We start from the raw sequence: 19,691 nt of genomic DNA, 5'->3' as shown, positions 1-19,691 counted from the left end.
ATGTTGTCACTCATGCTGCATATGAATGCTGAGAAGCTCGCCGGGAAAGATGACTCGTAGGGGACGGTAGTTTTCAAGACATTCGCTTGGCGGGGGATGACGCGCGAGAGGGAGCTGCCGGTACGAGGCGTAGACACGGGAGACCCTGTTCCAGAGCTACGGAGTGCGGTGACGAAAGATGTGTCGCCAGAAGGCGGCCTGTCGAATGGGGAGAGATGTTCGAACAACGCTGGAATGAGGCCCAGAAGCCCTTCTAGCACAAATGGCGTCAAGTCAGTTACATAGGGAGAGAAACTGAAACTGATCGTCGCGACTTGGAGCTGGCAAACGTAGGTCACAAGCTGTGTCTCGCAGCTGGGTGCGAGGTTCGCTGTGATGCACGCACGTTGCAGGTTTGGTCCCCGCAGCAGCCGGCTGATGACAGGTACATCATTGTACACCTACAAGCCGCGAAAAGCAAAGTCCTCGTTAACGCCGCAGCTCCACGCCACCTCCTGCCGCGCCCTCGACAGCTGCTGGAGCCTGGAGGACCCCGAGTAGGACTAGATCTCAATACCAGGTACCCCCTCCCATCAAACGCCCTTGCTGACCTCCAGTGGCTTATTCAAACTGACAACGAAAAGTTATTTGGCCGTGCGTGACGCGAAGTCTGATAAGAGCACACCATTCGATCCCAGAATCTTTGCCGCTAGTGTGAGCGCAAGTCAACCGCGTTGAACTTGGTTCACGCGTCTCGGCGCAACGGACATTATGAGCGTCAACCCCGCGGAACTATACAAACGCTTCAATAAGGAACCTGCTGAGCAACAAGAATTGCGTGAGAAGAATGGTTTTAGGAGAGCTTCGGCGCCATCCTCAAACGAAATCCTGCCTTCACTTCTTGCATCGCTAAAAAGCCACCGCCTAAGGGGTTCTAAACAGAAGAGGAAGGCCGAGGAACCACATAACGAGGCCCAAGAGGCCAGCCCTAGACCAAACAAGCAGCAAAAGGCAATCCAGAACACACAAATTCCTTCGTCTTCGCCAGAGCGACTCATTCCATGGTCATCATCTCCTGTTGGAACTCGACCGCCACCATCCGGTGAGGGCAGATTTGATCTACGGGCCGCACCAAACTTCTCTCTACCGCCAAGTTCAGTCGGGAACAACGAAGAGGAATACATTACGCATGACGAAGTGGAAAGCATCCTCCACAGCGAAGAGTACATGCAGTCGCAAGTTTTGGATCTGCCGCGGACCAGCCCTGCGCGGACCAGTCCTGTTACGCAGTCCACGCCTGATCGATCCAGGCTCGCTGGCACTCCTACGTGCGCGCAGCCCAGTCAGCAAGTGGTTCCAGGTACGGTTCTGGTGTCTAATATTCCTGCGAGCAGCCTGCCTGTGGGTAAGGGTACCCAATCGCGTGAGCGGCCTGAGCGGCCCCAAACGCGACCAAGGCGAATGAAGCTGTTTAAACCAGAAGTACTTGACAATTCCAAAATTCGGAAAGATCATATCAGCCCCACGCGCCACTCAAGCCCTGGTGACGCAAGCATTGAACAGCAAGAGGAAGTACAGGGGCCCCAAGCGGCAATGAGGAGAGGAACGGGAGATGTCGTAATTGCCAAGGACAATTTGCAAAGTCAGGACGTTCGGTTATCACCTGCACGGTCAGCTATTCCAGAGTTAGTCGTCACAGATCCCGATACCAAACGCGCTTCACAGGCATCCGCTATTACCCTAACGGAGTTTGAAGCCTTCGTGGACAAGTACCCCGAGTACACGGTTGACGGCGGGACCCTCTCGACTTTCCTGAAGGCGTGCATTACTCTTGAATGGGCACGCAAATATCAGAAGCTACATCACTTTCTATGGGACGATTTTATCCGGGTCTATACGACGCTGTACCTGCCCTATGTTAAGAACCAAGGAGGCACGCGTGGGGCCGTGGAGTTTTACAACGACCGAACGGAGGCCCCCTTGTGGGTACCAAGTCAAATGGTGAAGGCGTCTACCTTGGACCGTATTCTGGACTTCTACCGAGATCGAGTGCGAGAACTACGGGCTCGTATGATTGTCGACAAGGACAATGGGGGCCAACCGTTGGGACCGAGCCCTGAAGACAATACTTTGACCAAGGCTTCAAAACCAGGGACAGCTGCCCCCACGACCCCCATACGCGAGCAGCAGCCAGGCCGAAGACATACTATGGGACCGTTGCCTGCGCCGAACCGCTCTCGAGAGGCTGTTTCCACGCCAGTACCATCAGCGGAACCCAGCTCATCACGCTCGACTCCCATGTCGCAGTTGCCCTACTTCAGGAATCTAATGCAGAAGGGAACTCCGAAAAGGGGAAATACGATGGGGCAAAATGTGTATCGGAAAATGGTGCAAAGGAAAAGCACGGGTTCACTGCCGGGGCCGTCAGTTTGATTGAACAGATGCATTGGTTGTCACGTTGCTTGAGATGGGCAATCATAGGATCCAAGGTATTCATGTAATCATCATTATTCATGCGTGGGCGGTTTCTCTAGCCATGCGTATTCAGCAAGTCCGCGTCCTCGTAAGACGCTCGGATGCTTTTTGCGTCTCTTTGCAGAGATGTTTTTGAGTCGTCTCCAATTGCGTGACAAGTTGGGCACCAACTCGTTACTCAGCAATAGGCTCCGAGGCTGCTTGGGTGGCGCCCTCGGCCTCGGCCTTCTTAGCCTTCTCTTTCTCCTCCTCCTCGGGTGTCAAGGTACGCAGCTGGAGCGCGTGGATGCCACCTTCTTGCGCCATCTCATCACGTAGAAGGGCATAGACCATCCTGTGCCGGGCAGGCGAGCGCTTTGCCTTGAACACATCAGACGTAATGACGAGTCTGCCCAAGTCAGCGACACGACTCATGTCGCATGAGAGTGGACAAGCCTACCTGAAGTGAGTCTCCTTGGAGGTCACGCCTTGCATGGCCTTGTGGTGAGAGTGCAGATGGCTGTCGTTAAATATCTCCAGCGTAGAAGGCGTGAAAGCTGCCGTGATCTGTCTCTTGTTAGACCACGTATGTCTCGTCTGTTCTGTTTTCTGAACATGCCTTTGCTCTGATGGCGTCCTCCAAGGGTGTGGTGCTGTTGGACTGCATGGTCGACATCTGTCGTCCCACGGATGAGAAACCGAGAGCATATCTTCGAAACATGGTCGCTCACTTTCGACGAGATGGGATGCTCCCAAGATCCTCAAAGCAGGAGTAGAAAGTGAAATGATCAGGGAAAGAGCCCTTTTCAGTGAAAAGTAAGGTCGTCTACCCGCTCGGTGAAGTCGGTGAATAGGTGCTTGAACGTTTGCTTTTTCTGCGAATTCATGTCGGCAGCGGTGACGGATAGACGCAGACTGAGGTGGGATGATGCTGAACATGGTTTAGCGCCTTGCTGCTTTTAACCAGGATGTCTCTGGGTTCCCCCGCGACAACTGGCGGTCATGCGCTGTACAGACAGTACGACGAATCCTATTTGTATTTTGGGGTCTAGTGTTTCGATGAACAGTTGACAGACTTAACACTCGCGGATGCGATCTGGTCTGTTGTCATCTTGAGCTGCGGCTGGGCACTCCACATCACCTCACGCCGGACTAGGTACGATGATACATAGTACATGTATGCTAAAGAACGACATTGGGATAAAACCAGCCACATTCGCTTCCACAAAGGGCTGGCCGTGTGGACGCATCTAGCTGTTGGTGCCGGGCATAAGTCCACGCCATGCACAAGCATGAATCCAAGACCTATAAACTTCACAAGAAGTCATACCCCATGGCAGGATATTACTCAACTTATTACTACCAGTATCCGTACTAGTCCAGCTTCTCCCATGTATCCGTATTGGGGATGAAACTTGAGGCACGCATATTGTGTATTCGCGAAAAGACAAGGCGTGCTAAAGCGGCACTACTATCGCGCATGTTACCTTTGCCAATCATGTTGGATTCCGCCTCTTTGCACCAGCAATGGGCGGGCGCCACGAGGTCTACCAAATGCCTGTTACCGCTTTTTCCATCTGTGTGCCTGCAGCATTGTGCAGGTCCGAGCTGCCAAATGGCGGGGGTCCATCGCGCGTGGCATACTGGAAGAGAGCGGTAAGCGGGAGACTCGGTGTCAGCAACCGCCTCAACTGTGGGTGTGTTTGATCGACGGCCGTAAGCAGATGAGAGCGATCTCGTGATATCTCGTGTCCATTCCTTCATTGTTTCTGAAGTACATGGCAATGGACAAGCAGTTGTGCAATGTAACATGAAGATACGAGATCTGAAGCGGCAATCTACTAATGTCGTGTATCTTTGTCAGTTGGTGCGCGCACACACACACACACAACGAGCTTCGGGGGTCACAGCAGGTACAATCGTGTGTGACATAAGGCTTCATCCAGAGTTACTGTTCCTGAGCTTTTGGTCGTTTAGATTTGTTCGCAAAGGCGAGAAGCGCTGGTCATGGACGACGCAGGGTAACCTGACGTTGCGGAGATCGGGTTGGATGTCCGTCGATAACCCACGAACCAGTGAATGTCCATTGTACAGCGGACGTGAAGCGAAGTGCACCGATAACTGAGCCGATGTCGCTAAATAATACTCCCAACACTTTTTGCCTTTAGTAAAGATTTGTACGTGCGATCTTCAGGGTCCAGAGCAGAGCTGGGCTGGGCTGGGCTTGATGCTACCCCACCACAGTAGATAGGCACAGTCCGATCGGTCCCCAGAACTTGCTTCCGGACGAAACGGACATTGGCTTCCAGGTTGTATGGCTATCGCACCCGGATGACATCAAACACAATTTCAACTGTATATATATATGGATATGGTATTCCCTTACATTCTGATGGGAATCGGACATAGCTCAGCTTCTGTGTCTCTACGCCATACACCCTGGCGCAAGTTTGGCGTGGTCCCCGGTCTCCAATTCTGAGCTCCATCACGGCAATCCCCAGTCGATCCTCAATCCACCTCTTCCAGATTCATCACCTCGCGCGCGCATCCTACCACACGCGACACACCCCACCTCGCAACGCAGGCAACCCCTATGCTGACCCCCAACAAGTCTACCCCACTAAGATAATCATCCGTCCTCATGTCCTTGCGATCCCTTTTGCCCTTGTCTTTACGCGCCCGTTTGACTTGCTGCTGTCACAGCTCACGCTTCTCCCGTACGATACATGCCAGGAAAATGACGACTCTGCCAAGATTGCCTATACTGGAGGCCGTATCCGGGCACAACCCTTCCTCAACCGCCGTAGTGCACGCAAAGTCAGGACGAAGCTTCACGTACGGGGAGCTCTTGGGTGACGTTGGCAAGGCGAGGGACAGACTAAAAGAGGCCTGGGGCGGCAAAGATGGGAATGGTGAGAGAGTGGCGTTTCTTGTCGAAAACAGCTATGACTACGTCGGTAAGTCTTCAAACGAGGCCAACCCCTTTATTGCGAAATCATACTCATGGAACAGTGACCTTGCTCGCCTGCTTGGCCGCGCGATCCATTGCTGTACCGTTATCACCTGCTTTTCCCGCGCCAGAGCTGCAATACATCCTCAACCAAAGCGAAGCGTCCCTTCTTCTTTCCTCGGCCAAATTCGCAACGAAAGCGGAACAAGTCCTTGAGACCGAGTTGTCCTCAAAGCCAACGCATGTCGCGCTACCGAAACATCAAGGCGGTGGGCCCAACACTGGGGCGATAACGTGGGACGAGTCTGGTCCGGGCGAGGCAGGTCTCATGCTCTACACATCTGGCACGACAAATCGACCAAAAGGTGTCCTCTTACCACAAGCCACGCTCACGGCGCAATGCCAATCGCTGCTGCGCGCTTGGTCATACACGCCTAGCGATCACCTGCTACACGTCCTACCGCTCCATCACATCCACGGCACCGTCAATGCGCTCCTCACCCCCTTGCTTGCCGGGTCTACCATAGAATTCCTCTTCCCATTCAACGCGGACGCAGTATGGAGCCGTCTGGCCGCCCCATTCCTACCTATGAACGGGCACCCTATCCCAAGTGACAAGATCACCTTCTTCACCGTCGTCCCAACAGTGTACTCGCGCCTCATTGCGACGTACAAGCTCATGAGTCCACAGATGCAGCAAGCAGCCAGCGCGGCCGTCAGCCCCGAAAACATGCGCCTCAGTATATCCGGCTCGGCCGCTCTGCCCACACCCATCAAGTCCGCGTGGCGCACGCTGAGCAAGGGCAATGTTCTCTTGGAACGCTACGGTATGACAGAAGTCGGCATGGCGCTCTCTTGTGGCCTGGATCCAGCAGATCGCGTCGATGCTAGTGTGGGCTGGCCCTTGCCCTCCGTGCAAGCGCGGCTCGTCGACGTTGACACCAACGAGATCATCCGCGAAGGCGAGGAGATTGATCCCGAAACCGGCAAGGAGCGCTCAGGAGAGATCCAGCTCCGTGGGCCTACAATCTTCCAGGAATACTGGCGGAACCCTGCCGCTACGGCTTCCGAGTTTGTGGAGGGAGAAGACGGTCAAGGCAAATGGTTCAAGACGGGCGACGTGGCCGTGCGACGTCCCGTGCCCAGTGCAGCACAGAGTCAGGACTGGACCAAGGGGCCTTTATACTTTATCCAGGGGAGGAAATCCGCGGATATCATCAAGACAGGCGGAGAAAAGGTCAGCGCGCTCGAGGTGGAACGCGAGTTGCTGTCCTTGGATGAGGTCGCCGAAGCCGCTGTCGTCTCGGTGCCCAGCGGCAAATGGGGCCAGAAGGTCGGCTGTGTCATCGTGCTGGACAAGGATTTCGCGCAGCAGTGGAAGCCGATGGACATGCGAAGGGCATTGCGCGACCGCTTGGCGAACTACAAGATCCCCCAGGTCATGAAGATAGTGGATGAGATCCCCAGGAACGCCATGGGCAAGATCAACAAGAAGCTACTGGTGCAGGTCACCTTTAAGGACGAGCACAGTGGGGACGAGATGTAATGGGCGATGCGCATTGGAGCACTGTACATCAGCATATTGTAAAGATACCAAGCGATAGGGGCATAGACGATGATGGCAAATGCTAGAATTTGGTCGATTGCAGTATTATGTATGCCCGGGAAGCCATTTCCACGCAACGCCACCCCTCAGCCGTGCAAGATATCTCATGAGAACTTTTCTGATCCCGCGTCATAACCGTGCAAATCATAAAGTCGATGACAGGATCGCAGCGCTCCTCCGAGCAATGCCATAGTGCTCCGCCTCAAATACGATCAGCGTAACATGCACTTAGACCACGTGCTTAGCCTTTGCCCTTGTGCTGCCCGAGTTCGCACTGTCCGTGTGACCGGAGTACTCAACCTGCTCGTTGGCAGGCAGCTCAAGAATCTCCTTGAACTTGCGGCCAATGTTCAACAGGATGTTCCGGCCCTTCTCGCCGGAGCGACCCTTGCCGCCAGCCACATCTCCGTCGCCACGACCTGGAATGCTCTTTCCTATCGTGCGAGTCCAGACACCGATGCGGTAAAATGCCTTGCGAACATTGACGACGACACCCATCACCTCGCCGTCCTCTTCCTCCTCCAGGGTCTCGCCTATAGCAGACATCATGACTTGGAGCCACAGACGGTCAATGTCGACAGCTGACTTGTTCTTGTATTGGTATGACCATTTGCCGCCATGCTTGTTCTGGGGATCCTCCCACTCGGGGCGCACACCTTCCTTGAAAAGGTGGTAGTCGGCCTTCTGAGGCAGCTCGGAAACTGGCGCAACATTGTTCTGCTTGGTTTAGCCACAAGTCCCGCTCAAAGAATAGAAATTGACATACGTAGACACCCCAAAACTCCTCCACAGAGTCGAATGTGATGACCTCCTTCAGCAGATCGTTCCAGTTGTCACCCTAGTTGCAGGTCAGTACGAGTTGAGACGGCCAGAGCCGGACAGCATTACCTTGCCACTTGGAGGCTTGGTGAACCACAGGGTCCATCTGTTCTGGAGAGGGTGCTTGACGTTGAAGTTGTCCTTGTCGTGGAAGACAGTGATATCCTTGCCGTCGGCTTTGGCGTCGGCAGCATCGTCTTGGCCGTTGGGCGAAACGGGAATGGTCGACAGATCGACTTGTTTGTCCATGTTCTCTGTCGCGGGGGCCGCCATGACGAAATTCGTGGCTATTTTCGAGGGCTTGTTGTCTGCGTGTGTCTTGCACGAGGCCGGGTTCGATGGTTCAGAGGGCACAGGAGCCTTTGCTGGGGAAGTCGGTAAAGGGTGTGATGATATTGAATCGGGATGGAAAGCACGAGATCCACTCGGTCGCTTTCAGTTCAAAGTCAAGTTCGTGGGCGGCGATTCGCACGTGATGAACCTCTTGCGCCAGGCAGTAGAGGACCTAGGTGTGAGGGAGAGGAAGGAGGTAGGGCGGTCGGTGTCGCGAAAGTGGGAGAATCTGGATAATGCAAGTGCGAGTTTCGAAGGCACTCACCGTAATAGTCCGCGGGCGGCGCAGGGTCTGTCAACGTCGCAAAAAATTCGGGTGTTAACATCATTGCACCTGCCCACGTCTCCCACTAGCAAGGAACCCCACCTGCCCGCTACAGTGAGGGTAAAGCGGCCGGCGAGACGGACTTATGTGCCTCATACATCAGGCAAGAATTGCATCTTAACCTCAAGTACTACGTACCTCCATTCACTTTCTACACTTACCTGACACAAAGTGCTCTGCTTAGAACATTCAAGCGCCTTCTACACACGTTTTTGAATCTGTAGATTCGAGTCGGCTAGCCCACAATATTGGTGCTATTCAAGTTCACTGCACACCTCGAACCTCGATCAATTCGGTAACAAAGAACCACAGCCATGGATGGCAGTGCGCGCCCTCCTTTGTCCTCTGTTCTAGTTTTGCTCGTGCGAGGGCGCAGAAGCTGAGCCTATTTTTGCCTTTGTATTAGGATTTATCGTAGGGGGGCCTTGAATATGAAGGGACTTGCCCCCTCAGCGAACAGATGCGCCCCAGCAACCCGGTACTCAACGTAACCTCTCGACTTGATCTTCGAGTACTCCCAAAACGTGCCCGAAATGCCTTACATTGAGATCAATGGTGTAAAGGAGTGGAGGAACACCACGCTGGACGACTTTCGGCGGATCATTATCGAAAAGCCGACGATTAACTTTGGCAGCAAACTTCCCAAGGGCCAAAAGGGAAGCCAAAGCCTTGAGAAGCAATATGAGGGCCTCTTTGAGGCTGTCACCACTCTCGTCAAAGCTGTCTTTGAGAAAGAACTTGGCGATGGGATCACTTGGACAAGGCGTTTTTCCAATGAATTCTGCCGATATCTGCAGCTCATTGCTCGCAACGACCTCAACGCCACGGGGAAGGACCGGGACTGTCTCTTCGATCACCCAGAGAAACGTTGCTATGTAGTCGTCGCCATGGTTATGCGGGTTCTTGAGAAGAATGTACTCTCAAGCCTCCTTTTCGGGTCCGACAGTTCACATCTGGCTCACTTGGACTGTCTGGATCACAAGGAGAACAACGGCGGTAAGTGACACCTTTACACGGAGAAGTGGTTCTGTCGTCTGATTGCTCGCCAGTGTTTGCAAAGAGTACTATGATCGCTGATGCGAATCTCGATTACCTGTCTCGCTACGTCGATCTGCAGCCCCCGAAGTTCTGGCACGAAGCTCGCCGAGTGACGTCTCAAATCTTCACTTTGCTTCTTCCACTGTTCAACGTTGTACAGAGACACACCCCTCGCGATGCTGATCTTCACGACTTGGCCCAAGGCGTGTATAGTGCGGTTGTACACGCAGCTTGGCTCAATGTTCAGGTCCGAACTGCACGCGGAATTGTCACTTACACCTGGGTAATGCCCGGCGAGCACAATGAGGACGACCAGATCAACTTGTCACCTACTTTGTACGCAACGTCGTGTGCGCTGGCTAAAGATGTTCCCGCGGCTCGTTCCGCCGGTGAAGGTCGCGCTCGAGTGCTGTACAGTGTTGTGCCGAAAGTTGTCCATTTCGAACTCAAGTCGGGACAAGATGAGCATTACTACTCACGTACTCTACTAAGATCGCGGGTCGTCTACTACGCTGGGTTGGCGGATCCTGCTGAGGACGCGCAGAGCCTTGACCCTGATTTCGGCCTTGCATTTGAGAGGCTTGAGAAGCCACTCTTCATCAAGGCTTTGCCAGCCCTGTTGGTCCTCATTGCTGTAAGTTTGTGCATCTACACTCTTTGTCATCAACAGCTTGACATGAGTGATGGTGATTTCACATTTCTCAGTTGATGACGGAAGAGATTGCGGCGAGCTCTGGCCCGGTACTTTTTAGGACGTTGAGTACTAGTAGATACTTATGGCTCTCAGTACTTAGTATGCCTCTTATAGCAAAACATTGCTGCATGGACTGAAGATCGCGGTACTTGTGATTAGCTAGTACCTTGGGTGGTGTCAGTATTACAAGTAGTAGCGCCTCGGTTGCTAACAGCGCTAGAGAGACTGTCTAAGACAAGTCTGAAGCGGAAGGCGCCGCATGTCGAACCTTAAATATCGCTACTCAATTAAGTGAAGGTCTTGCTCGATCTCGAATACAAATTCAACGACATTGTGGCAACGACATTGTGGCCTGCACGTCATGACTATGAGCGACAGAATTCAAGCCAGGTCCAATGTGTGACGCTGACGCCTATTATGCGCATGTCGGTGCTTTTCGACGCGCAATGATCCCAGCCACCGCTTTAAACCCCAGCCAGTCCAGCCGCCTGGGGCCTGAGTGACCGCCACTTCAGCCCAACAAATTTTGAGAAGCCAGAGGCTCGAGGGTCCCGCGGAGCAATGGAAATCTGGTCAATTGATTGGACAATGAGAGGCTTCGAGTATGCAGCGGTTCGAAGAGAAGCAGTGTGCCCTTGCTCGCAGCCTCGCTTTTTGTCCCGCAGAGGTCGGGAATCCTGCCCAGCCTTCGACAAAGAACAAAATTTCGGGAAAACTGGCCACTGGGCTTGCAGCCTTGCTTCCATTGCTCTCCAACGGACCCGTTCACCTGCAGACGTTGCGTTGCATGTGTCTGCACAGCATTGGCTAAAGCCTGGGAGCTGGCTGCCAGCCTGCACTTAGCCCAAGCTGCGAGCACATACGTATATACGGGTACCTTTGCGCAAGCAGCCCTTACCGACAGGGTCACTCGTCAATCGTCATACAACGAAGAGCCCAACCTCACGGTACGTCGCTCTCTGTCTTGCCTCGAGGCTTGTGCTTCTTGCGCAGTAGCCAGTCAAGTTGCTCACTCTGCAGACTTGCATCAAGCGCCAGCCACATACGGGCGGCGATTGACATAGCTTCTTCGCTCGAGTCTCCAACAGCTCCATCCGTTCCTGGGCAGCTCCATCTGTACCGCCGCTAGCCACCCAGCCAACGACAGCTCGCGGCGCCCGACCGCTACTCGAGAGTGCGCTTCTGACGGTCAGCCTGTCGGCGTCATGGCCACGCCTTACTGGGGCCAGCTGCCAGGTCCCAAGGTCAACAAGCACCGGCGCATGTCTGAGGATGATGCAGGACCAAACTCTTCTGCGTTAGTTGATCCCAACCACGGATTCGACCCAAATCCCAGACCTGCCGCCAATCGCGCCTCTGGGCAGACTGTGGCTTCAGGAACTACCTTGACTCCCTTGGCGTCTCCTACAAATTCGAGCGTGGCGCCATACGGACTTGCTCCCAGACCGCCTTCCTACCAACGCCCACTCATTGTCCCCGAAGATCCCGAGCCATCAGCGAGACCTCCCATGAAGCAAGACTGGAAAGCCTCGGGAGGGATTGACGACATCTCGAACGCTCCCCCAGTCAGCTTTCGACAACCACATGAGGATCGTGATACTGCACGAGTCGCCGAGATGGACTACGCCGGGAACCAAGAGGTCTACAACAATGGTGGCAGCTACGGCTCCTCCAAAATGCCAATGGCAGCGGATCATTCAAGACGAGCGTCTGCCGGCGCCTCAGGTCGTCGACGAAAGTCAGCATTGACCAAGTCACCCCTCCAAAAGCTGGAGCTGACGCTCGATAGTATGACCAAGGAAGAAAAGCGCGCGCGCGTAGAGGCCGCCGAGAAGCGGGCAAGAAGCAGGCAACAGCGGGCTGCTGGTGTTGAGCCATTCCAAGAGCCCGAGCCTGCGATCCAAGAGCCAGTCGCGCATGCCCGCAAGCCGTCCGTAACCTACTCCGACTCGAGAGCTGCTCCAGTCTCCGTACCTGGCCCGGCACATCGGCACCAGCCAGGCCCCAGAGACGACGCCAATCGGCATATACCGGCGGCCAATGTACCAGCGCGGCGCCATTACCTCGAAGGAAGTGAACGTGATCCTGTTCAACAATCGCAGCAAGCGACGAAGAGCCGAGTGCCCGCCCATGTCCCTTCCGAGGAACCATTCGAACCCGCGCTCCCGCAACGGAATTTGAGCTTTCGAGAGCGCACAGCTCGGGACGACATTCATCTTCTCCCCGAGCGGGACGCGCAGCAGCCTCGGCAACAGGCACAGCCTTCCAGTGGTTTTTCTTTGATACGCTCTGGCAGCAACAAGCTCAGAAAAGAGCCACCGGGGGATCCATGGGCACGATCAAGCGCGGAAGCTGAACAGCTTGGCGCTGAGCCACGGAGAAGGGAGGACGCAAGTTTGCCTAGAAAAGCACCACCCAGTGCAGTATCAGCACAAGGACACCTGCCGCAGCGATTTCGGGATAAGCAGTTGCCCCCGGAGCCTCAAGATTTCAAGCGACACGCTACTGTAACAGCGCCGCGCAACGCTGTTCCTGCGTACGAGGACCAGCCATTGCAGTCCGTTCAGAGGAGAGCCACAGAGCCTTCGCACAAGAGACAACAGGATGATGCGAGCTATTTCCCACCGGTTGCTCGTCCCGAGGTATTCAAGATGCGAGGTCAACCTCACGAAGATCCCATCACACCCCAATACGCAGCAGGGCGGCGCAAATTGGAGAGGGAGGATGATCCTGCGGACGGAGAACCTCGCCAACATCGTATATCCAATATGCTATACAGAGACCGGCAAGACATGGGGCCTGGTGATGGGCTGTACTTGCCTCCCCAGTGGTTGACTGAATGGCAGCGAGCGCCCGTTGGGCAGCTCGCAGGCTCTGCCCTCAATTTGATAAAAAAAAAGCCCTCATCGCAGGACCAGAATAAGGCGTGGTGGGAGGGTGGAAGAAGCAATGGTACATCACAGTCCAAACACCACAAAACCGAGACAACTGAGCCGGAGCACAACGATCTCAACGGACCAACCCGATTTCGGCCACCGCTGTACCTGGAATGCGGTCCCTTGCTCCGCTACTGTGGCATAGAGACCGAAAAGGCGGGACCAGTGGTGAGCAGGGGCGCCACGGACAGAGAACTCTGGCGTGGCAGCGTTATGATTGTGACCCGCGATTCGGAGTCGTCCTACGAAATACCGCCGATATTGCGCTTCTTCCTCCAGGATCTCGAGTTGCTGCCGGCGGCGCCTCATCACATCAACGGGGAGCTGTCACCAGAGTACGTCGATCCTATCGCAGGACATCCAAAGACAGGTCGCCGAGGGGAGACGCTTTTTGTGCGGCCTGTCGATCACCTCGAGGAAGGTAGAGATCTGTCCCACATCGAGACCGACGATGGCCTCTTTGAAACGTCGCGGAGTGCGCCCGATATGATGCCTGGGGATGACTCCTCCGACTACCCTGGCAGCTTTGCCAGTCGCATGAAGCGTGCTGAGATGGATGGCGAGAAGCTTGGCAAATTCGCAGAGGTCAAGGGCTTCCGACTTCATGCTGAGAGGGGCTGCACATTCTGGCGCTTCAACATTGAAGTTGAGCTGCGGGAGAGGCAGCAACGCATTGCTTATCGCATCAACAAGGGACCAAGCAATGCCTTCTGGGTACCAGCTCGCGGCCACAGCATGAACACCATGTTTCACAGTTGCAATGGCTTCAGTCTCGATGCGAACCCGGATGCGCTCAGCGGCCCGGATCCCATGTGGAGGGACGTACTGAACAATCACCAGACCACGCCGTTCCATGTAATGGTTGGTGGCGGTGACCAGATCTACAACGATGATGTTGCTGAGGAGTGTGACCTCTTTATCGACTGGCTTGAGATCAGGAATCCACTGAACAAGCACAATGCGCCATTAACACCAGAGTTGCAGGCACAGCTGGAGGATTTCTATTTCCGCCGCTACTGTCGATGGTTTTCCATGGGTCTGTTTGGTCTGGCCAACTCGCAGATCCCCATGGTCAACATCTGGTCTGACCGGGAGAGCTTCGATGGATTTGGCTCCTATCCCCACAGGGACATGAACTCGCCGGTCCTGTCTGGCTTGGGTGCCGTTGCTTTCAAATATTACATGCTCTTCCAACACCAGAGCATCATTCCGGAAACCGAAGAGACGGAGCCCAGCTGGATTCTAGGCTCGGAGCCGGGCCCTTATGTCAACGAGAAGTCACGCAGTGTCTATGTGTCGCTCGGCTCAAAACTAGCACTCTTAGCCGCAGATTGTCGTACTGAACGCACAGAGGACGACGTGATCAAGGACGACACGTGGGAGAAAATCATGAACAGGCTGTACGCCGAGGTGAGAAGGGGCCACGTTGAGCATCTGCTCGTCGTTCTGCCGATACCAATCGCATACCCCCGGCTAGAGTGGTTGGAAAACATGTAAGTACAGTTTCGTTGCTGGCGAACGGTCTGCTAATGAGTACAGCCTAACTTCACGTGCTCTCGGTCCTGTCAAAGCCTTGGGCAGGAGGGGTCTGCTGGGCAATGCCCTGAACAAGATCGACAGCGGTTCAGAGGTGATGGACGATCTCCGCGATCATTGGACGGCGAAGAACCACAAGCACGAGCGCAGCATCGTGGTCGAAGATCTTCAAGATCTTGCTATCGACAAGTCGCTGCGTGTCACGATACTCAGCGGTGATGTGAATATGGCCGCTGTTGGCCAATTCTACTCCAATGCCAAGCTCAAGCTGCCCAAGCATAAGGATCCTCGCTACATGCCCAATATCATCTCTTCGGCCATTGCAAACGCGCCACCACCAGACATCATGGCGGACGCGCTGAACAAGCGCGATAAAATCCACCATTTTGACAAGCAGACCGACGAGAGCATGATTCCCCTGTTCCATCATGGCGTTGACGGCAAAGCGAGGAACAACAAGAGGCTGCTGCCACACCGCAATTGGTGCTCAATAAGGCAATGGGTGCCTGGCACAACACCGCCTCCAACGCCTCCGCTTCTAGCCGCTGATTCTCCCGCCAACGAAGCGCCTGGAGGCGGAGGCGGTCTTCTGCGAAGGTTGTCGCTGAGCGGAGGGGTCAGGCCTGACACCCCGAAAGAATCTGTGGACCGCTCGCGGCCACCTGTTGCCGGCGGCGGTCTACTGCGGACCATCTCTCGTCGGCTGTCTCGCAGTGGCTCGCAGGATGGCGTGCGGCCGAAGAAGCTAGTAAGAACAATGTCCCTGGATCGAGAGCAAGGGGGAGCAGCGCAGCCGGCAGAGAAGCGAGGACTCTTTGGCTTTGGGCGACGTGGTAGCCTGCGCCGCCCTGATGACGGTGGCATCAACGGGCAATGGGGCGATGATGAGGTGGACACCAGGTATCCGGACAGGACTGAAGGGCCGCCTGAAGGCTACGACGATGGGGAAGTTCCACGCGAGAGACGAGGACTGTTTGGCGGTCTTGGGCGTCGTCTGAGTCTCAGCCGAAGTCGTCGGGACCAGTATGAAGACGACGAGTACGATGATGAGATTGACCGAAGGCATGCACCGCCCCAGCCTCGCCAGTCCCAGGAGTATTGGGAAGAAGAGCCACTGCCACAGAAGCGCGGCTTATTCAGCAGCATTGGTCGTCGCCTGAGCCGCAGCCAGAAGCGACCAGATGATGGTGGCACCAACGGCCACTGGGATGACTACGATGACTATAATGGCTACCCGGACCCTCGAGGAGGAGGACAGGGGCAACAACCAGCTGTTGCCTTTGATGACGACGAGCCGCCCGAGAGACGCGGGTTCCTCCCATTCGGTCGACGGACCAGCCAACGACACCCTCATGACGATTATGACGATTACGACGATTATGCCGAGCCTCGCCACCAGAGGCCTCACCAACAAGGACTAGGATTACGAGGCGGTGGTTTGGACGATGAATACTCAGACGGCGACGAGTCCCGATTCACAGCTCAGCCGCCTCGGCGTGCACAGACTATGCCTATGGGCGCACAGCGCACTGAGGGGGAGATACCGCCCCAGGCTTTGCGACAATTCCACCGCACGCCAACCGGGCTCTCCACCAAGCAGCTGCGGAAGCCAGGGAACCACGAGATTGACCTGGAAGGAGGGCTGGATATCTGTCTGAATGTCGAGGTTAACCCCCGCGACCCCACGGGCATCACAGTGCCTTACCGCCTGCTTGTCCCCAAGCTGTTCTATGAGTACAGCCCTGAGGATGAGGAGGATGGTCCGGTAGAAGAGCCAGCTACTGGGGGTGCGTTCAAGCGGCTCTTGAGTTTCAAGAAGAAGGAAAGGCCAGTAGGGGCTGTGCCATTGCAGGACGAGAGGGACGAGGACATTGACGCGCGCGACGATCGATTCTTTGAGCAAAGGAGATGATGTAGTGGTATGAATGTACGAGGAGAGCTTATTTCAGGTGAAACGGGTAGCACGCGATATATTGGATACACAAATCAGTATCAAAATCGTCAAAGGATAATACACTTGTAGTGTGACTCCTCCTTGTAGGATTGGGCGGACATAGTGCTAGGGGTCCTTGTTCCGGGTAAGCTGATTGCGAGCCGCATCTGCGTCATGCCATGTAGGGTAACCGCGGCAAGGGGCGCGACGAGCATAAGCCGACGGACGACTACGACCCTCCTCCTTTTCGATGCCAACCTGACGAACGGATCATTGCCCGCTCTGGACATCTCGTGCTTTCGTTTTCCTCCTTTGTTTGTTGACAGTCGCTCATTCATTTTTCCTAGCTTTCCGTACCCTCCAACTTCACTGCAGACAGACAGATCATTCTCGACACAGGCAGGCAGGCTACGCGACAGCCCCATGGCGCGTCGTTGACATGCCCGTCCATCACCGTCATGACACTTTGAACTCGATCACCCAGAACTCGATCACCCAGAACTCGATCACCCACAGCATCAGCATCCTTTCTTTTCGATTATGGAACTACCTTCGAGGTCCGACACCGCGGAATCTGTGGCGACGAGCAGTCCATAGGCTCGCAGTGAACCTGACCCCCAGGAGAGTCTTGAGCTTTCCGCATCTGCTCGTCGGGGTGTGGATGGTTGTGTTGCTCTGGGGCGAACGATGGGTGTTTGACAGCCGGGTTGCAAGCTGTGACTGGGACCATTGGGAAGACTGGGTAAGCCGAGGCCTCGTTACTTGACAGCTTATCCAAGATGGCGCCCGATGCTAACGTGACCAGCCCAAGGACGCCACGCCGCACCACCTGATCTTCGTTGCCGACCCCCAGATCATCGATCCGCACTCCTACCCCGGTCGACCGTGGCCATTGTCACCGCTCACGCTTCTCGTCACCGACAACTATCTTCTGCGCGGATACAAAGCGCTGCAATACCACCTCGCGCCCGACAGCCTATTCTTCCTAGGCGATCTTTTTGACGGCGGGAGGGAATGGAGCACGGCGCGAGGCGAGTTTGTCGATCCGAAATGGGGACGACAGCGCAGTGGCGAGGAGAAGGAGTGGGTGGACACGTGGCGCAGAAAATACGGCGAGGACTACTGGCTGGGCGAGTACGCACGGTTCGGAAACATCTTCTTCGATCACTTCAACGAGGGAGGGCAGCATCCCGGCAAATGGCAACGGGGGAAGAAGCTGGTGGCCAGCCTGCCGGGGAACCACGACCTGGGCTTCGGCGCACAGGTACAGGTCCCCGTGCGTGACCGATTCGAGGCGTTCTTTGGGGAGGTGAACCGGGTGGATGTTGTAGGGAACCACTCTTTTGTGTCGGTGGACTCTGTCTCGCTGAGCGCGGACGTCAGCGAGTACAGGGATGCCAAGGACCTGACGCCCATCTACGGGCCCGTGAACGAGTTTCTCGACAAGGCGCAAGACATCAAGCGGAAGAGGGTGCACGAGGAGCTGAAAGTGTGGCACGGTGATACGAGCGTTGGGTACGGGCACAAGGTCGAGGGACTGGACGCGGCGAACTCCTTTGCGAAGAAGGATGTCTCAGGCGTGGGCGACCTCCCCACGATTCTCCTGTCGCATGTCCCGCTCTGGAGACCGGCTGGCACACCTTGCGGGCCACGCCGCGAGCACTGGCCGCCCGCGAAGCCGCCCAAGGGCCAGACCGAGCCTGTCAATCCGGATCATCGAAATGCGCTGTCCATTGCTGCCGGATACCAGTACCAAAACGTCCTGTCCGAGTCTGATTCGAAGAAGCTCTTTGAAAAGGTGGGCAACGTTGTCAACGTATTTTCCGGGGATGACCACGACTACTGCGAGATCCTGCATCCGAATGGGGCTCGTGAAATCACAGTCAAGAGTCTGAGCATGGCCATGGGCGTGCCGACGCCGGGCTTCCAGATGCTCAGTCTCTGGAATCCCATCGACGCCCACGGACACCGTCTCAGCGAGGGACCAACGGTGCAGACGCACCTTTGTCTATTGCCCAATCAGTTGCATACGTACATGCGCTATGTCGGCTTCATCATCGTCTCGCTCGTCGTCCTGGCCGTCCGGGCTATGCTGGTTCCCGTCCTGAACCTCCAACCGTTTGCCCTTGAGCAGCATGAAATGGCCGGACCGCCACTGCTCCCGACCTCCAAGGGGAAACATAAGATGGAGCCCCCCATAACGCAGTCCGGCAGCTCCTCCTGGGCGCCTCGCGCGCGGGCCTCAAGCCTGACAGGTTGGGCGTCCAGCAAGCGCCGTGGCGGGCCCTCCGCCGGCCCGCGAATCCATCTCGACGAGGACCTATACGACAACCGCCGAGGCAAGGTCGACGGGCGACGCGTCCTGGGCACCGTGGGCAGAGAGATGTGGACCATGACCTGGAGAGTGACGTGGATGGCGGTGCTGTGGTTTGCGTTCTTGGCTCGAGAGTGGTGAATGTGTATATAAATGTACATAGATGATATGATGGACACCTTTTCCAGAGTGTGATTTGATGAGAGGGTATCACAAAGTAGTTGTTGAAATGATGTCGTGTCGTTGTCGTTATGGTTAACGCCCCTGCCGTCTGCCCGCGCCGATGCCGATGCGCTCTTGGCGTTTTCTTCTCAGTTCACGCTCGCGCTCCTCGGGCGTAGGGCTACTCGAGCTCATCGTGGTGTCGTTGCCCTGCTCCCGAAGGGCTTGGGCTTGGGCTTCGGCGGCGGCCTGTTCTCGTGCGACGCGTCGGTCTTCATAGGCGGCGACGTCTTCGGACGTGATGGTGAGGCTTGTTGGTGTCCGGCGAAGCATGTTTTCTTGTTGGCTGTGAGGTCAGGTGTGCGGGTGATGAGGTACTATGTGTCGAGGTGAGAATGTACTTGTGTAAATAATGAGATGGTCAATTACATGTAGATGATGAGCGCGAGAGCTTTGACTGTCGTGATCTGGGACTGCGCCGTTTTCACACTAACCTAAAGTGGTAGCTACAGGCTATGGGTAAACAGTACGTACCTACCTAGATACACGTCGAGATATGTGCAATTACGAGGTGAATAATGAAAAGTTAGTTGAAATAGTAGACAGAGCTAT

At 55.4% G+C, this 19,691-nt stretch overlaps 7 protein-coding genes across 7 annotated transcripts; 5 read left to right on the top strand and 2 right to left on the bottom strand.

Annotated features, from left to right (window-relative positions):
* Window positions 1–564: 564 nt before the first annotated feature.
* On the top strand, window positions 565–2,473 carry F5Z01DRAFT_645319 (uncharacterized protein). The gene has a single exon (XM_046262828.1). The coding sequence runs from the start codon at window positions 751–753 to the stop codon at window positions 2,410–2,412; it is 1,662 nt and encodes a 553-aa protein (XP_046122084.1). The 5' UTR covers window positions 565–750; the 3' UTR covers window positions 2,413–2,473.
* Window positions 2,474–3,374, bottom strand: F5Z01DRAFT_645316 (bola-like protein). The gene is made up of 3 exons (XM_046262827.1): window positions 3,053–3,374; window positions 2,894–3,000; window positions 2,474–2,842 (listed from the first exon to the last, which is right to left on the bottom strand). Exons 1-3 carry the CDS (start codon window positions 3,152–3,154, stop codon window positions 2,629–2,631), a joined length of 423 nt encoding a protein of 140 aa, XP_046122083.1. The 5' UTR covers window positions 3,155–3,374; the 3' UTR covers window positions 2,474–2,628.
* A 1,400-nt stretch (window positions 3,375–4,774) lies between these two features.
* On the top strand, window positions 4,775–7,009 carry F5Z01DRAFT_747321 (uncharacterized protein). The gene is made up of 2 exons (XM_046266968.1): window positions 4,775–5,390; window positions 5,446–7,009. The coding sequence occupies exons 1-2, from the start codon at window positions 5,075–5,077 to the stop codon at window positions 6,927–6,929; spliced, it is 1,800 nt and encodes a 599-aa protein (XP_046122082.1). The 5' UTR covers window positions 4,775–5,074; the 3' UTR covers window positions 6,930–7,009.
* Window positions 7,010–8,466, bottom strand: F5Z01DRAFT_645311 (translation initiation factor eIF 4e-like domain-containing protein). Its single transcript, XM_046262826.1, has 3 exons — window positions 7,878–8,466; window positions 7,756–7,827; window positions 7,010–7,706 (listed from the first exon to the last, which is right to left on the bottom strand). The coding sequence occupies exons 1-3, from the start codon at window positions 8,079–8,081 to the stop codon at window positions 7,218–7,220; spliced, it is 765 nt and encodes a 254-aa protein (XP_046122081.1). The 5' UTR covers window positions 8,082–8,466; the 3' UTR covers window positions 7,010–7,217.
* Window positions 8,467–8,999: 533 nt separating this feature from the next.
* F5Z01DRAFT_633155 (uncharacterized protein) lies at window positions 9,000–10,213 on the top strand (the record flags this gene model as incomplete). The annotated part of the gene is made up of 3 exons (XM_046261926.1): window positions 9,000–9,462; window positions 9,516–10,138; window positions 10,175–10,213. The coding sequence occupies 3 exons, from the start codon at window positions 9,000–9,002 to the stop codon at window positions 10,211–10,213; spliced, it is 1,125 nt and encodes a 374-aa protein (XP_046122080.1).
* A 1,190-nt stretch (window positions 10,214–11,403) lies between these two features.
* F5Z01DRAFT_615628 (uncharacterized protein) lies at window positions 11,404–16,582 on the top strand (the record flags this gene model as incomplete). Its single annotated transcript, XM_046260871.1, has 4 exons — window positions 11,404–14,627; window positions 14,674–15,559; window positions 15,749–15,818; window positions 16,092–16,582. 4 exons carry the CDS (start codon window positions 11,404–11,406, stop codon window positions 16,580–16,582), a joined length of 4,671 nt encoding a protein of 1,556 aa, XP_046122079.1.
* A 460-nt stretch (window positions 16,583–17,042) lies between these two features.
* F5Z01DRAFT_633153 (calcineurin-like phosphoesterase-domain-containing protein) lies at window positions 17,043–19,058 on the top strand (the record flags this gene model as incomplete). Its single annotated transcript, XM_046261925.1, has 2 exons — window positions 17,043–17,345; window positions 17,409–19,058. The coding sequence occupies 2 exons, from the start codon at window positions 17,043–17,045 to the stop codon at window positions 19,056–19,058; spliced, it is 1,953 nt and encodes a 650-aa protein (XP_046122078.1).
* Between the last annotated feature and the right edge of the window lie 633 nt (window positions 19,059–19,691).

Source organism: Emericellopsis atlantica, assembly GCF_019669845.1.
Source record: "Emericellopsis atlantica unplaced genomic scaffold F5Z01scaffold_3, whole genome shotgun sequence".
NCBI lineage: Eukaryota > Fungi > Ascomycota > Sordariomycetes > Hypocreales > Bionectriaceae > Emericellopsis > Emericellopsis atlantica.
The sequence above is the reverse complement of the archived record's forward strand: the minus strand, read 5'-3'. Positions and strand labels throughout refer to the sequence as shown.

Coding starts and splice junctions, on each gene's coding strand:
- F5Z01DRAFT_645319 (XM_046262828.1), top strand. CDS start 751: ATGAGCGTCAACCCCGCGGAACTATACAAACGCTTCAATAAGGAACCT.
- F5Z01DRAFT_645316 (XM_046262827.1), bottom strand. CDS start 3,154: ATGTTTCGAAGATATGCTCTCGGTTTCTCATCCGTGGGACGACAGATG. Junction 3,001..3,052: donor AGGACGCCATCAGAGCAAAG/GCATGTTCAGAA, acceptor AACAAGAGACAG/ATCACGGCAGCTTTCACGCC. Junction 2,843..2,893: donor TCCAAGGAGACTCACTTCAG/GTAGGCTTGTCC, acceptor TGACTTGGGCAG/ACTCGTCATTACGTCTGATG.
- F5Z01DRAFT_747321 (XM_046266968.1), top strand. CDS start 5,075: ATGTCCTTGCGATCCCTTTTGCCCTTGTCTTTACGCGCCCGTTTGACT. Junction 5,391..5,445: donor AAACAGCTATGACTACGTCG/GTAAGTCTTCAA, acceptor CTCATGGAACAG/TGACCTTGCTCGCCTGCTTG.
- F5Z01DRAFT_645311 (XM_046262826.1), bottom strand. CDS start 8,081: ATGGCGGCCCCCGCGACAGAGAACATGGACAAACAAGTCGATCTGTCG. Junction 7,828..7,877: donor CCAAGCCTCCAAGTGGCAAG/GTAATGCTGTCC, acceptor ACCTGCAACTAG/GGTGACAACTGGAACGATCT. Junction 7,707..7,755: donor AGGAGTTTTGGGGTGTCTAC/GTATGTCAATTT, acceptor TAAACCAAGCAG/AACAATGTTGCGCCAGTTTC.